At 48.9% G+C, this 15,660-nt stretch overlaps 1 protein-coding gene across 10 annotated transcripts in view; it reads left to right on the forward strand.

Moving 5' to 3' along the window:
- The window catches only part of LOC135811945 (uncharacterized), a 38,451-nt gene that overhangs the window by 19,717 nt on the left and 3,074 nt on the right, over positions 1 to 15,660 (forward strand). The window contains exons 6-12 of one of the 10 annotated variants that reach the window (XM_065325224.1): positions 7,802 to 7,921; positions 8,210 to 8,239; positions 8,788 to 8,817; positions 9,367 to 9,396; positions 9,774 to 9,803; positions 11,757 to 11,786; positions 12,292 to 12,454. In XM_065325224.1, the coding sequence (XP_065181296.1) occupies positions 7,802 to 7,921; positions 8,210 to 8,239; positions 8,788 to 8,817; positions 9,367 to 9,396; positions 9,774 to 9,803; positions 11,757 to 11,786; positions 12,292 to 12,454 (433 nt within the window). The remainder of the gene's footprint in view (positions 1 to 7,801; positions 7,922 to 8,209; positions 8,240 to 8,787; positions 8,818 to 9,366; positions 9,397 to 9,773; positions 9,804 to 11,756; positions 11,787 to 12,291; positions 12,455 to 15,660) is intronic. The other 9 variants (XM_065325215.1, XM_065325218.1, XM_065325217.1 and 6 more) reach the window with 9 other exon arrangements.

Raw genomic sequence — 15,660 nt, forward strand, 5'->3', positions numbered from 1 at the left:
TGGGATTAATCAATACATGCAATAAGAATAAACACAAGGAAAACGGTTCGGGATAATAAATTAGGACACTCAGGATCTGGCCGCCATTCTCGGGCTCTCTCTCTTGATCTCCTCGACCTTGCGCCAGGATCCGTCCATATGTACAAGCACTACAACAAGTATCACGTGCGACCTACGTCGCTGGTAGACTGCATGGTACTACCCAGCGCTAGGGATAGGGCATGCCAAGTATGTGGCGAATGCGTACAGAAGGAACACAGTGCAGGTAGGTCTAGGATGCTTCTAGCATACTAGTATCAGCAGATTACTGAAAGCGCATCAATGACAGAGACAAAACATACATTACAACCAGAGTCATGCAACTATCAGCCATAGTTCAGTGGGACTACCACATTTCCTCCCTTCTTAGAAAAGACCAGCGGTCTACTGATAACGACTTGGCTTTCGAGTCGTACGCTGCGGACGGCCAGCAGCTGGCGGAACAGTACTAGGTGTTGCGGCCGTTGGACTGCCGGGAGCTGATGGAACTGTGGAATCTAGCGGAGTAGCTGTTGCTACTACCTCCGTCGGATCCACTTGCAGACGGTCAAGATGACGGCGGAAAGTCACTCCCTCTTCAGTCGTAATGACTGCATCATGTGGTGTTGCTGTGACGATGGTAGCTTTCTCAGTTGAGCCAGAGGGTTGCTTGACAAACACTGCTTGTCCAGGCACCAAAGTGCGGGGTTTTGCTTGGTGAGCTGCGTCGAAAGTCACCTTGGATGCTGCTTTGTGCTGAGCATCGCGTTCACGCACTTCCTCGTCTACCTCGTCGTCATCTTCGGCAGTAGCCATGTTATCTACTGGCTGAAGCTGCCTGAGTGGAGTACGATAACCTCCTCGTAGTAGGAGATCTCCCGGCGGTTTGCCGGTAGTGGTGTTGATAGCTGATCGAACAGCTTTGAGCGCCACACGAAGAGCGTCGTCTGCTCGTGGCATGCCGGATTTCCGCATATGTTGCTTCAATGTCCGGTGGAGACGCTCAACAGGGTTCTGACGTGGTGTGTAAGGCACAGTGCGTTCGTGGCTGATGCCCCACGATTCAAGCTGGTTGCGGAACTCGTCGCTGCAGAACTGTGCACCGTTGTCGGAGATGACGTGCCGTGGCATGCCGAACAGCGTGAAGATCTGCTCCAGCGCCTTGATGATGTCCCTGGTCTTCTCAGCTGGTAAGCGGACAACTGCTGGATACCGACTGTACAAGTCCAGAAGGCTGAAGAAGGCGCTTTGCTGGTAATAAAACACATCAATAGCGACGGTGTGCCAGGCATGTGGAGGTAGGTCGCGTGGTTTCAGCGGTACTGGTCGTATAGCAGCTTCTGTCGCACATGGTGTACAGCTGGCTAGGAAATGTCGAGTTGCCGTGTTCCAACCGGGCCACCACACAGTCTCCTTGAGTTGAGCCAGTGTCCTGTCTCGACCAAGGTGTCCCTCGTGAGCCAGGTTCAGTACGTGTTGAGCTGCCGATGCTGGAATCACCACTCTTTCCCCTCTCAGAATGAGAAAGTCCGACGAGTTCGGAAAGGGCCACACGCTGAATTCCGGACTAAGGGCTTGGTACGGTGCGAGCTCTGTCGCCGACGGCCATTTACCCGATCGCAGCGCATCTCGCACTGAGCACAGAGTGGAGTCACGCGCTGTTTCTCTGGCAATCAACTGGCGATGTGCTGAAACACCGTCTGCCACGGTGACAGCATGGACGAGAAGGAAACTCGGGTCAGCATCCTCAGCCGGCAGCCTGGACAATGCGTCAGCAATGTGATTCAACTTGCCGGGGCGATATTGCACGGTTAGGGTCAAGTCTTGCACTTTCAACACCAGGCGCTGTATTCGGAGACTAGCTGAGGCTAGCTTGTACGATGGCATAAATACGTGAACCAGTGGCTTGTGGTCAGTGATAATGGTCACAGGCATGCCGGTGATGAAGCTGCGGAAACGATTAGAGCCCCACGCGACCGCCAGTGCCTCTCGCTCGATGGTTGCATAGCGTGACTCTGCATCTGACAACTTTCTGCCTGCGTAATAGACAGGTCGCCACTCTTGACCATCTGTTTGCGACTGCTGTAGGAGTACTGCTCCAAGGCCATGGCCAGACGCGTCAACTTCGATGCGGGTCGGCAGAGTTGGGTCAAATAGCGCCAGAATAGGTGCACTAGTAATCAAACTGCGTATCTTCTCAGCTGCGGTGTGGCAAGCCGATATCCAATTCCACTCGCCAGACAATAGTGCTGTCATCGGAGCGACAACCGAGGCAATGTTAGGAATAAACTTTGCCACGTAGGTTGCTAAGCCCAGAAATGCTCGGAGTTCGGCCACATTGGTGGGATCCGACATCTGACTGAGTGACTCAACCTTCGATGGACCTGGCGAAATGCCCTTCGCCGAGACGTGATGTCCCAGAAACTCCAGCTCTGAGACCTGGAAGACGCACTTCTTGTCGTTCAGGGTGACATTGTACTCCTTGAGAGCCGTCAGGACTGCTGCCTTGCGTCGATCATGCTCTTCCAATGATGGAGCATAAATCAGAATGTCGTCTAGGTAGATGACTACCCCTTCACATCCTGCCAGAATTTGCTCCATCTTACGTTGAAATAATTCAGGGCCGCTGGACACGCCGAACGGTAGACGACAGAAACGGAAGTACCCCAAGGGTGAGGCGACCACGAAGGCATGGCGACATTCAGGTGAGATCTCGAGCTGAGAATACCCGGACTTCAGGTCAAGCTTCGAGAACATCTGTGCGCCCGACAGTTGAGATAGAAGCTCATCAGCTGTTGGGAGTTGCACACCCGGTCGCCTTACCGCTGCGTTGACTTGTCGTAAATCTACGCACCAGCGCATGGTTTTGTCGGGTTTCGGTGTGGCTACCAGTGGCGAAACAAAGTCCTGAGCCGTTACTTCCTCCACCATCTCGACCACTCCTTGTTCTAGCCATGCATCTAGTTGTTGGCGTAGCGAGGTGAGCAGTGCCGGTGCTACCCGTCGAGATGACTGTTGTGACGGAGGGTGATCCGGATCGAGAGCGATTGTAATCGGGCCGCGCATAGCAGGGAGTGACGCTAGGCCCTCGGCACAGGCTGGGATTTCAACTGCTGAAATCGGCAATGCCAAAAGACCTAAACGGATGGAGGCCTGCTCTCCCAGTAATGCTGGCACAGTGCATTGTGCGTCATCGACTACAAAGATAGTCTCAGTCGTTTCGCGGCCCTGATAGCTCAGGTTACCCTCAAACACGCCCACAGCTGTTATGCGTTGCGTCCCCACTGGCTGGAGTGGGCATGGCGGCGGTAACAGGACGTACCCAGATGGGAGTAATGACTTAGGGATGATGGAAACCATGCTGGCAGAGTCCACTCTTAGCGACAAGGTGTGTCGGCAGTCCAAGGTTACCTGCCTCAGAGGTAGAGTGAAACCGGTCTTCCCTGCCTGTACCCCGAATGTTTCATAGGCCTCTGGTGGCTGGGCGGACTGTACGGCTGGTGATGCTGCACCAGTTCGGAGTGACGAAACGGCTGGTGCTGATCGGTTGTGTTGCCTGGATGACGTGCTCTGCGACTGGGTCTGGGCACTGCGGTCCACTCGAACAGATCCGGCACGGCACACCGATGCAAAATGTCCCTTACGCCCACACTGGGCACAGAACATACGCGCTGCTGGGCAGTTCGGCTTGCCGGGAGCGTGCGTCTCTCCACAATACCCACAGCCTGATGCTGGCAATGGTGCATGTCCAGGTTGACGCGTAGCTGCATAGCTGACCTCTGGCACTGGTGCTTCTTTGGCACCCTCTTCAGCTAATACCACTGCCTGCGCCTTGGCTGCGGCGGAGCTCAAGTCCTGCGCATCGTGCTCCAAGACACTCTTTCGGGCACTGGCAGAGTTGAGCCCCCGTGCAAACAGGTGGACTCCCACAACTCCCAGTAGTTCCTCGGCAGTACGAGTGCTGGTCAGGTTGCAAACCCTCATGTCTTTTTGCACCCGCAGCCGAAAGGCCTGTACAGTCTCCCCAGGACGTTGCTCGACTGCAAACAATTCCGCCAAACGGGACGCTGCGCTCTGTTTCGAGCCGAAATATTCTTGGAACAATTTGATAAGATCGTTGTAGGGATTAGTTGCAGTAGTTGGCACTGTCGGGTAGCTCTGCCATAAGTAGTGACTTGCTGACTCGCCTAAATTGGCAGCTGCTGCCAAATACTGCTTCGCCTGATCCTTCACTTCGTGGAGTGCAAAGCCAATCTCCAACTGACTACGCCAAGTAAGGAAATGGTCGTTTCCCAGCTCGTGGTCCAGGTCAAGGCGGACGCCGACTTTTACTTTTTCTGCCATTTCCCACGTGCGTGGTGGAAACTACAAACTTCTAGTTCAACGAGTGACTTACTAAGAAAAGAATCCTGTTCACTGCGCCAATGTTTCAGTCAACTCGTCACTCAGATGCGCTGCGATCGGGTAAATGGCCGTCGGCGACAGAGCTCGCACCGTACCAAGCCCTTAGTCCGGAACTCAGCGTGTGGCCCTTTCCGAACTCATCGGACTTTCTCATTCTGAGAGGGGAAAGAGTGGTGATTCCAGCATCGGCAGCTCAACACGTACTGAACCTGGCTCACGAGGGACACCTTGGTCGAGACAGGACACTGGCTCAACTCAAGGAGACTGTGTGGTGGCCCGGTTGGAACACGGCAACTCGACATTTCCTAGCCAGCTGTACACCATGTGCGACAGAAGCAGCTATACGACCAGTATACGACCAGTACCGCTGAAACCACGCGACCTACCTCCACATGCCTGGCACACCGTCGCTATTGATGTGTTTTATTACCAGCAAAGCGCCTTCTTCAGCCTTCTGGACTTGTACAGTCGGTATCCAGCAGTTGTCCGCTTACCAGCTGAGAAGACCAGGGACATCATCAAGGCGCTGGAGCAGATCTTCACGCTGTTCGGCATGCCACGGCACGTCATCTCCGACAACGGTGCACAGTTCTGCAGCGACGAGTTCCGCAACCAGCTTGAATCGTGGGGCATCAGCCACGAACGCACTGTGCCTTACACGCCACGTCAGAACCCTGTTGAGCGTCTCCACCGGACATTGAAGCAACATATGCGGAAATCCGGCATGCCACGAGCAGACGACGCTCTTCGTGTGGCGCTCAAAGCTGTTCGATCAGCTATCAACACCACTACCGGCAAACCGCCGGGAGATCTCCTACTACGAGGAGGTTATCGTACTCCACTCAGGCAGCTTCAGCCAGTAGATAACATGGCTACTGCCGAAGATGACGGCGAGATAGACGAGGAAGTGCGTGAACGCGATGCTCAGCACAAGGCAGCATCCAAGGTGACTTTCGACGCAGCTCACCAAGCAAAATCCCGCACTTTGGTGCCTGGACAAGCAGTGTTTGTCAAGCAACCCTCTGGCTCAACTGAGAAAGCTACCATCGTCACAGCAACACCACATGATGCAGTCATTACGACCGAAGAGGGAGTGACTTTCCGCCGTCATCTTGACCGTCTGCAAGTGGATCCGACGGAGGTAGTAGCAACAGCTACTCCGCTAGATTCCACAGTTCCATCAGCTCCCGGCAGTCCAACGGCCGCAACACCTAGTACTGTTCCGCGAGCTGCTGGCCGTCCGCAGCGTACGACTCGAAAGCCAAGTCGTTATCAGTAGACCGCTGGTCTTTTCTAAGAAGGGAGGAAATGTGGTAGTCCCACTGAACTATGGCTGATAGTTGCATGACTCTTGTTGTAATGTATGTTTTGTCTCTGTCATTGATGCGCTTTCAGTAATCTGCTGATACTAGTATGCTAGAAGCATCCTAGACCTACCTGCACTGTGTTCCTTCTGTACGCATTCGCCACATACTTGGCATGCCCTATCCCTAGCGCTGGGTAGTACCATGCAGTCTACCAGCGACGTAGGTCGCACGTGATACTTGTTGTAGTGCTTGTACATATGGACGGATCCTGGCGCAAGGTCGAGGAGATCAAGAGAGAGAGCCCGAGAATGGCGGCCAGATCCTGAGTGTCCTAATTTATTATCCCGAACCGTTTTCCTTGTATTTATTCTTATTGCATGTATTGATTAATCCCATTGTTGGATTGAACCGTGTTGGCTGGTGTGAACTGAGTGACGAGTTGACTGAAACAGGCGTTATTTAGGGTGGGCTTATTTACGGAATTTTACGGTGCGGTGTTTGTTAGTGCACATGAGCTGGCCGGACAAACAAACCGAGTTTCTGGCGAGCGAGCTAACGAGTACCCGGTGAGATCGTTTCCACACTACTAGTGGTGAGGGTTGTTTTTTCGGGGTTTTAAGAGTGTGAAGCAGTGAGTTATTTTTCGAGCTTTATCTGGGTCTGTCGAGTTGCCGAACGAGAACAGTTGGAAAGCGGTTTCAAATGGCCGTGAAGTTGTGCACCGGTCATTTGTGTCTCAAAGTGTTACTAACTGGTGATGGAGGTCACATTCTACCTGCTATGCCTGTCTAAATATGAGCCGCAATCAGCGAAAACGACCCTTAGAGGTTTCGTAATTTTTTCATGAAAAAGGTCGATTTGTGACGTTCAACGGTTTTTTGATCGCGCTGCGAACAGTGCGGCGAGTTCTTCTTGAACTCCTTGCTTGAATTTATTTGAAGTTTGTTAGTTGAAGTGGTGTCGAGTGGCGACTTGAGTGTTCCTTGATCTTGTTGTGATGGCTGCGGACGCCAGAGCTGTTCGCAGAGCACACGCGGCAGTCATTGTGTACAGCTAGCTCGAGCCTGGTGGGGAGTGGATGCTGAAGTAGCCGCTGAAGGTCAGAGTGAGGATGAGACATTCTTTGGTTCCGACATCGATGTCGACAGCGAGGCGGAATCGCAGCCGTCATCTCCTGCTGCGTTGCGGCTCAAGGTGGTCGATGACTCGTCAGAGTCGGAAGATGAGGAGTCATCACCTGAGATAAATTGTGAGTCTGGGGCTAGTGACGGCAGCGACGTCGTGTTATCAGCTGCGGAGGAAGAAATGGAAGACCGTCATTGCGGAACGACTCCACGCAGGATGCAGCTGCAAATAAGTCGATCATGTCTCCGCACTCTTCAGCTATTCTTTGTCATTCTAGCTGCTTACTACACTCTTTCAAAGGTATTCAAGCTGCCTACCCATCTTAGAATGCTGAATATTTATTGTAAACATACATCGTATACATACATTGCACCAATTTGGAGTACTGTACAAGCAGAAATATTCGTCTGGAATTTAATTTCGTCTTTTTCGTCCAACGAGCTGTTGGACTAAATTAAATGCTGGACTAATATTAATTTGTCCAGCTTTTCAATACACTCCTATGATCCATGGACGAAATTTACAACCGGACGAACTCCCTTTCTTTGGAGTTGGACGAAATTATTGACCGACGAAATTTTCTGCTTGTACAGTACACCTTGTATATTGGTGTATACACTTGTTTTGAATCGGAATATTGAACTTTTTCTTGGCTGAGGTCCTTCAGTAGATGTGTTTCAACAAATTTCTAACCAAAAAGGAATTTTGAAAAATTCGACCCTAAGGGCTGTTTTCGCTGGTTGAGGCCCATATAGTGATCACTCTAGCACACAATTTCACGCTCACTATCCGTTTTTGCCGACAATGACGACTTGCGTAATAAAACTAACGTCTAAAATAGACCTTGAATTATCCTAGTTCCAAGCAAACACACAAACATGCTGGTCTATAATAATACCGGTAAATGGCACACTTTTTGCACCCGTTCTCTTCTATTTCCATTCCAGGTTGCAGAGTTAGATGTTCCGATGACATCAATGTTGAATCCTGTAATCACATGATGGGACAAGGCACTGTCAACTGTATTTGTAAACTAAACTATATATGGGCAGGGAGCAAGTGTGTGGGTAAGTGCCTTGTGCGCTATGCATCACACAACTTCACATTGATGTGTTGTGAATTGTGCCATGGTTCATGCTTGGGTGAGACAGAGACAGGCGCTGAACACTAATGTCACTGGCAATGTTTGAGTGCACACTCCTGTATGGCAAAACCTATGTGTACTTCACATGGGGATCACTAGTAGCTGCAATCTAGGTTTTCACTTGCTTCTTTCCATCTCTGCCTTTCTGTGTGTAACGCATATGCTTGTGTGTCGGTATATATGTGCGTGTATTTTGCTGTGTTCTATTTAGTAGTCTCTCCTACAAGTCCTGTTACCAGTGGTACGTTCGATTCTGTTTCTCCTTGCCTTGCACTTTCAGTGAGTGCATCAAGCACTGCAATGGGTTTTGAAAACACTGCATGACCACTGTGTTGCATCTACTGGTGCAGAAATGGCCATTAGAGCAGTGACAACAACTTTCTGCAACGTGTACTAGAAAGACTTGTGGCAGAATTGTTTCTAGCCGTGCAAAGATGTATGTGCAGTGGCGGATCCAGGGGGGGGGGGGGGGGCAGGGGGCATCCGGGACGGATACCTTGGGCCCCCTCTTCGGCCAAATCCTGGATCCGCCACTGATGTGTGTTTCATGGTAGGCTCGGTGTGTACTCCGTATACGACTAGCCGTGCTAAGATGTATGTGTCTTTCTTGGGAGTCTCAGTGTGTGCTCTGTATACAACTAGTGCGTCTGTATCACACCACAGAGCATGTCAGAAGTAATTAGTTGCTGCTCGACCCCTGGTACTAAATTCCTCGTTTTCGTTTATGTCCTTTTGTTACCCTAAATGCGCTGGTATCTATGTGTGTGTATTTTGCTGTGTTCTATTTAGTAGTCTCTCCTACAAGTCCTGTTACCAGTGGTACGTTCGATTCTGTTTCTCCTTGCCTTGCACTTTCAGTGAGTGCATCAAGCACTGCAATGGGTTTTGAAAACACTGCATGACCACTGTGTTGCATCTACTGGTGGAAAAATGGCCATTAGAGCAGTGACAACAACTTTCTGCAACGTGTACTAGAAAGACTTGTGGCAGAATTGTTTCTAGCCGTGCAAAGATGTATGTGCAGTGGCGGATCCAGGGGGGGGGGGGGGGGGCAGGGGGCATCCGGGACGGATACCTTGGGCCCCCTCTTCGGCCAAATCCTGGATCCGCCACTGATGTGTGTTTCATGGTAGGCTCGGTGTGTACTCCGTATACGACTAGCCGTGCTAAGATGTATGTGTCTTTCTTGGGAGTCTCGGTGTGTGCTCTGTATACAACTAGTACGTCTGTATCACACCACAGAGCATGTCAGAAGTAATTAGTTGCTGCTCGACCCCTGGTACTGAATTCCTCGTTTTCGTTTATGTCCTTTTGTTACCCTAAATGCGCTGGTATCTATGTGTGTGTATTTTGCTGTGTTCTATTTAGTAGTCTCTCCTACAAGTCCTATTACCAGTGGTACGTTCGATTCTGTTTCTCCTTGCCTTGCACTTTCAGTGAGTGGGGGGGGGGGGGGGGGCAGGGGGCATCCGGGACGGATACCTTGGGCCCCCTCTTCGGCCAAATCCTGGATCCGCCACTGATGTGTGTTTCATGGTAGGCTCGGTGTGTACTCCGTATACGACTAGCCGTGCTAAGATGTATGTGTCTTTCTTGGGAGTCTCGGTGTGTGCTCTGTATACAACTAGTGCGTCTGTATCACACCACAGAGCATGTTAGAAGTAATTAGTTGCTGCTCGACCCCTGGTACTGAATTCCTCGTTTTCGTTTATGTCCTTTTGTTACCCTAAATGCGCTGGTATCTATGTGTATGTATTTTGCTGTGTTCTATTTAGTAGTCTCTCCTACAAGTCCTGTTACCAGTGGTACGTTCGATTCTGTTTCTCCTTGCCTTGCACTTTCAGTGAGTGCATCAAGCACTGCAATGGGTTTTGAAAACATTGTATGTAGGGGTGAAAGTTGGCACTGAGATCCCGAGTTCGAGTACTCTGATTTTCTCCGATCGAATATTCGAGTATTTGAGTATTTTTCATCTCCTAAAAATTGCACACCAAGGGCTTTAAAATAACATGATACAACCCTGATTGAACCGAGTTACGGAGTAGCAGTCATTTTTCTCGGGTATATTGGTTTGTGGGTCATTTGGGCTCTCTCTACTCGTGAACAAATGTTCACCACACAGCCCGCACATCACCATCTGCTGACTGCTGCCCTGAAACTGCAGATTTCTGTAGTAAATGCATATACCATGTATGAACGAGTACTCTGATTTATTCCGAGTACGATTATTTTTGAAAAAACCGAGCGAGTACTCGAGTACTCGGTATAATTGTTTCACCCCTAATTGTATGATAGTGTTGAAACGATCCCACCGGATACTCGTTAGCTCGCTCGCCAAAAACCCGGCTCGTTTGTGCGGCCAGCTGGTTTGCACTAACGAACACCGTACACCGTACTCCGTACACATGACAGTACATGTTGACTGGGGAGTCGTAAAATAGTTTACGACTCCCTGGTCGATCGAGAGTCCAGTCCCGCGCAAAGTGAAAATCACTCGCAGTTACGGTGACTGTATGTCTGCACGACACTTGAGTTGTTTCAGTTGCCGTTGCAGCTTTGGTGGACTCTACTGATGTCTTGTTTCGCATCTGCTGACCTGTCGCAGGATATGCTTCGGTCACCTCTCCATTCGAGTGAAAGTTACGCTCAGTCGTTTGGAAATTTTCTCCCGCTAAGCAGCGAAGACCAGGGCTCTTTGCAATCTTTCCAAACAGTCTATTCTTACAAAGGCTACTCAACGACGGCGCTCAAAAGACATCTCGACACCAAACAGCAGAATGAAGTGAAGCAGCAGCAATCCCAAATGCCGGCGGTGATGATTTGAACCAGCTGAATAAAATCTAACTTCGAAAAAATATATTCAAAAAAACATATTTGCCACATCAATGAAACTCGTTAGCTCGCTCGATAGCTTGCTCGTTAGTGGAACCGATCGCTCGTTTGTTTTAGATACGCTCATTTCAACAATACTGTATGACCACTGTGTTGCATCTACTGGTGCAGAAATGGCCATTAGAGCAGTGACAACAACTTTCTGCAGCATGTACTAGAAAGACTTGTGGGAGAATTGTTTCTAGCCGCGCAAAGATGTATGTGTCTTTCATGGTAGGCTCAGTGTGTACTCTCTATACGACAAGTCGTGCAAAAATGTATGTGTTTTTCATGGTAGGCTCGTTGTGTACTCCGTATACGACTAGTCAGTGTCTGCTCCAGAGCCGGGTGAGCCGGGTAATCGACCCGGTTGGACGGCGCTTGGACCCGGTTGAAAATATAGTACCGGGTCACCTGTGACCCGGTTGGTACTTTACACGCTCGAACTTTGAAGGGATTGACTACATGGCTTGTATGTGTGACAGATCATGCAGAGGCGCGCATCGAAGTGAAAGTAGTCAGTATCCGGTGTGTGCAAGTTCTCAGTTTGAGCTTGATCGTTTGAGGTGTTGCTTTGAGCCTCCAGCGAAGAGGCGAATCCACAGACCTCGCATGTGACTCGGCTGGTGAGACAGCGCCAGGCACATGTGTACCCGGCTCCGACCCGGTTGAAGTGGTTGCGCCAGGAACACGTGTACCCGGCTGTCCTACAATCCTAGAGCAGACACTGCTAGTATGTCTGTACCACACCACAGAGCATGTCGGAAGTAACTAGTTGCTGCCGGACCTCTAGCTCTGGTCCTGAATTCCTCGTTTTCGTTTCTGTCCTTTTGCTACCCTAAAATCGCTGGTATCTGTGTGCGTGTATTTTGCTGTGTTCTATTCAGTAGTCTCTCCTACAATTCCTGTTACCAGTGGTACGTTCTATTCTGTTTCTCCTTGCCTTGCACTTTCAGTGAGTGCATCAAGCACTGCAGTGGGTTTTGAAAACACTTTATGACCACTGTGTTGCATCTACTGGTGCAGAAGTGACCATTAGAGCAGTGACAACAACTTTCTTCAGCATGTGCTAGAAAGACTTGTGGCAGAATTGTTTCTAGCCATGCAAAGATGTATGTGTCTTTCATGGTGGCTCGGTGTGCACGCTGTATACGTCTAGGCGAGCAAGAATGTATGTGTCTTTCATGGTAGGTTCGGTGTGTACTCTGTGTAGGCCCAGTATGCCTGTACCACACCACTCAGTGTGTCAGAAGTAACTAGTTGCTGCTCGACATCTCGTACTGAATGCCTCGTTTCTGTTTATGTCCTTTTGTGGCCCAAAATGTCACAACCTACGGTTCAACTACCACTTCATCGGCGCTTCTGCCCACGACGCCACGACTACTTCACACAAACTCGCTACCTCCTACATCTTAAAATCAGCTATGTCAAGTGGAACACGATCCTTGCATCCGCCTTCCACTGCCGATGATTCTACAAAGCAGCGTGTATCAACTGCAGCTATCGTTGGCATTGCTAGTGTAGTAAGCATCGTGACAGTGGCATGTGCCATCCTTCTCACCTTCAAGATGAAGAAGGTTCACAGGTAGGATCTTACTATAAATTTCTACTTTATACTGGTGTGGCGGCGGCTTGTGTACTGTTTGCTCTTGGTCTCTACTGTAAATTACCACCAGAGCACCCCACCTTGATTTCACAGCCAGGGAAAACACATAATCCTATGGCAGAGTGCAATAGATTGTGTGCGATGTGAGAGCCTTAGTGTACTAAAGTCACACTTAGGTTTTTGTGTGCAGCTCGTGTCCGCCAAAAGTTAACGTGTATACGGATTGACTGCACAACGTGCAATGTGTATAAACGGTTCGTGTGGTATGACCTACAGACAGGACCCCACGTCCACACTATGACCAGAAAAGGACGCGCCGTACTCGCTGTACTTTACACTACTTACGTGTATACGCTCATAGGATATGAAGCTATGTGGCTCTGGAATGGCTAGTGGCTCTGGAAATTACCTACATCCGAAGTGCCACCAGCAGTTACATGTTGCCCTGCCTTTACAATGAGAAAACCCTGTACGGTAGATAAATGCGCACAGGAACAATTTCGCCTGGTTGCATCATGTGTGAGCGAACAAGGTAGAAATGGAGAATTGGAATGTTACCTACATTTTGGCAAAAATCTGTTTTGCATGAAGGTCATCTACAACAATCTATTTTTTTCAGATTCCCAAGTTTCAGGTTGCTACTATCTATGAAGGAGTGTTTCAATCCTCTCCATTTTTCGGCACTAGCAATAGTCCAAGAAGATGGCTGCTACAAACGTTTGAACTTGCACTTCGTGCCAAGACGACTGACTCACGACTGCCGTGTGGAGCACATGAAAAGTACGTCAGGCGGTCCCCTCGTGAAGCCTGCAAGAAAGCACCACTCTCTGCTCAACACACAGTGTTTCGGGGAATTCCCCTCTCGTCATCACTGACTCATCGGCTGAACTGGAGCAGCCTCCTTCTTCTACAATAACTGCCCAAGTTTCAACATCTCACTTTGACAATAGTTCGATAGGATCAATTAAAACTGTGCAATTTTTGATCAACATCGATGTGTCCATTTTTATGTTCGGATTTGAGTACGATCCACCTCTGCATCGCATTTGCAATTGAAGGGCTCCGATTCAACACGATGTAAAACCGTTTTATGGAAAGTTCAGGAACTGCAGTTTTTCCTTTGTTCTTTTCGGTCTGCACTGCAGCAGCAATGACCTTTATCGTGTTTTGCAGAAGAACGCAAACTTTAGGCATCATTTTGACTGGGATGTATCTCAATTTGACCCGTAAAACCGACACACACAGACGTCCGTGGCGTGATGATGAATTCTTCCATTACAAAAAAACGCAAAAGCTCCGGTTTGGACATTATAGCGTTTTGAATTGGAGCCCTTCAATTGTGTTTAAGTTATGGATTCTCCACAGGCCTTAGCCTAAATCGATTGAGTCTCCGTCATTGCACATGCAAAAAGTATCTCGAAATAGAGAAAAAAGAAAAAAATATTGTATATAAACGCAGTTGCATTGATTTTCCAATGGTGGGGTATGGCATAATTGTATGTCTGTGCATAACACATTGATTTTCCAATGGTGGAGTATGGCATAGTGGTATGTCTGTGCATAAGACATTGATTTCTCAATGGTGGAGTATGGCAGAGTGGTATGTCTGTGCATATTACACATGCAATGATAACATCCTGATAAGAAGAAGGACAAAATGTTACGAGTTATGACTAACTGCCCACCAACGTAACCAGATCTTATACAGTCAGAGAGTGCGACAAAATGGTGGACAGTTATTCATAACTCGTAACATTTTGTCCTTCTTCTTTTCACAATAATTTAATTGGCTCACCATCCGAGTGAAATGATAACATCAACAATAATAACAGTTTTGGATAGTCTCCACAGGCCCAAGTCACCCCTTGTCAACAAACGTAGAAATCAATTTCACGGTCCGCTCAAGACTCAGTTAGACTGAATTTTCAGCATCCGTAGGAACTCCACCACCCTTCAAAGATTTAAAGTGCAGAAGCAGCTCCTAAAGCGGTGGGAGGCCCACTACCAAAGTGGTCCGAAACCGAAAAGCTCATTTGCTGCATTCATGTTTCCCTCGTGCCAGGCCACGAGTTTCCTATCGACTATGGGCCGCAGCACAGCTGGAACAAATCCTTCCGCTTCCTGGCAGGACTTGAACCTGGTACCATCTATTTCTCAATCATGGTCTTAGACAAACCCCCATGTCAACACCCTAGAATACTGCCGAATACTGGATTAACGATTTGATTATAGAGACGTAGTAGGCCGTCGAACTCTGACGTCACAGCTTCTTGACAACGCGTAGTTACTTGGCCAAGTGGTGCCAAACAAAAGTCGCGTCACCTGCACTTTTCGTGTTTCCAGTGGCAGCATTATGCAGTGACCACAGCTACAGCATCTTTTCGACTGAGGAGAGCGCCAGCGAGACTATTTATTTCAAATAAACTGCTACTTGTCGCCGATTTTCTATTTTTCGCCTTGTAGAGAAGGAGAAGCATTAGCTGATTTTTTTTGCTTGGCCACTGCTGTGCCTGTACTGTCGTTTGACTTTACATGTAGTCGCCGGCCAAGAAACAATGATCGGTGTCTCTGTTATTTCTATCGCCGCGATGGCTGATTTCTTTTGGTTCTGAGACCAACCAACTCTGGGCTGGTTTCCTTGTCCAGCGGCAAGTGAAAATCATAACTCCTATCTCTCAGGTGCTGGGTAACACTCAGCAGGTAAACACTGCACGATGGCTTGAGAGGCAAGGAGAAACTTGTTGAAGTAAAACAAATTTTGAAGTCGCAATCTGCACCAGCGCGCCCCAGTCAAAGTGATGCTGTGACCGTTGGAAACACGACAAGTGCAGGTGACGCGACTTTTGTTTGTTACTACTTGGGCTTGTAACTACATGTGACTACGAGTTTTCAGGCAGCGTGACGTAGGCACTTCGACAGCCTATAGTAGAATAGAAAAGAAGCACTGGCAAGAAAGTAAAGAAAAGACACGAAGTTTATCTGGTCAGTACAACACTGATGGCATGCTCATTACCACAATCTCCCAAACATAGCTGCACAAAACAATAAAACGAGAACATGGAGAAAGGGATCCATGTGGGCTCAAAACCCATGGCGAGTAGAAGTTACATAGAATAAATGATAGAGCAGAATGGTTTTATATGACGAGCGTCAGAATTAGAGTTCATTCTTTTAAAAATGCAAGT

The sequence above is a fragment of the Sycon ciliatum genome, chromosome 3 (assembly GCF_964019385.1).
Source record: "Sycon ciliatum chromosome 3, ocSycCili1.1, whole genome shotgun sequence".
NCBI lineage: Eukaryota > Metazoa > Porifera > Calcarea > Leucosolenida > Sycettidae > Sycon > Sycon ciliatum.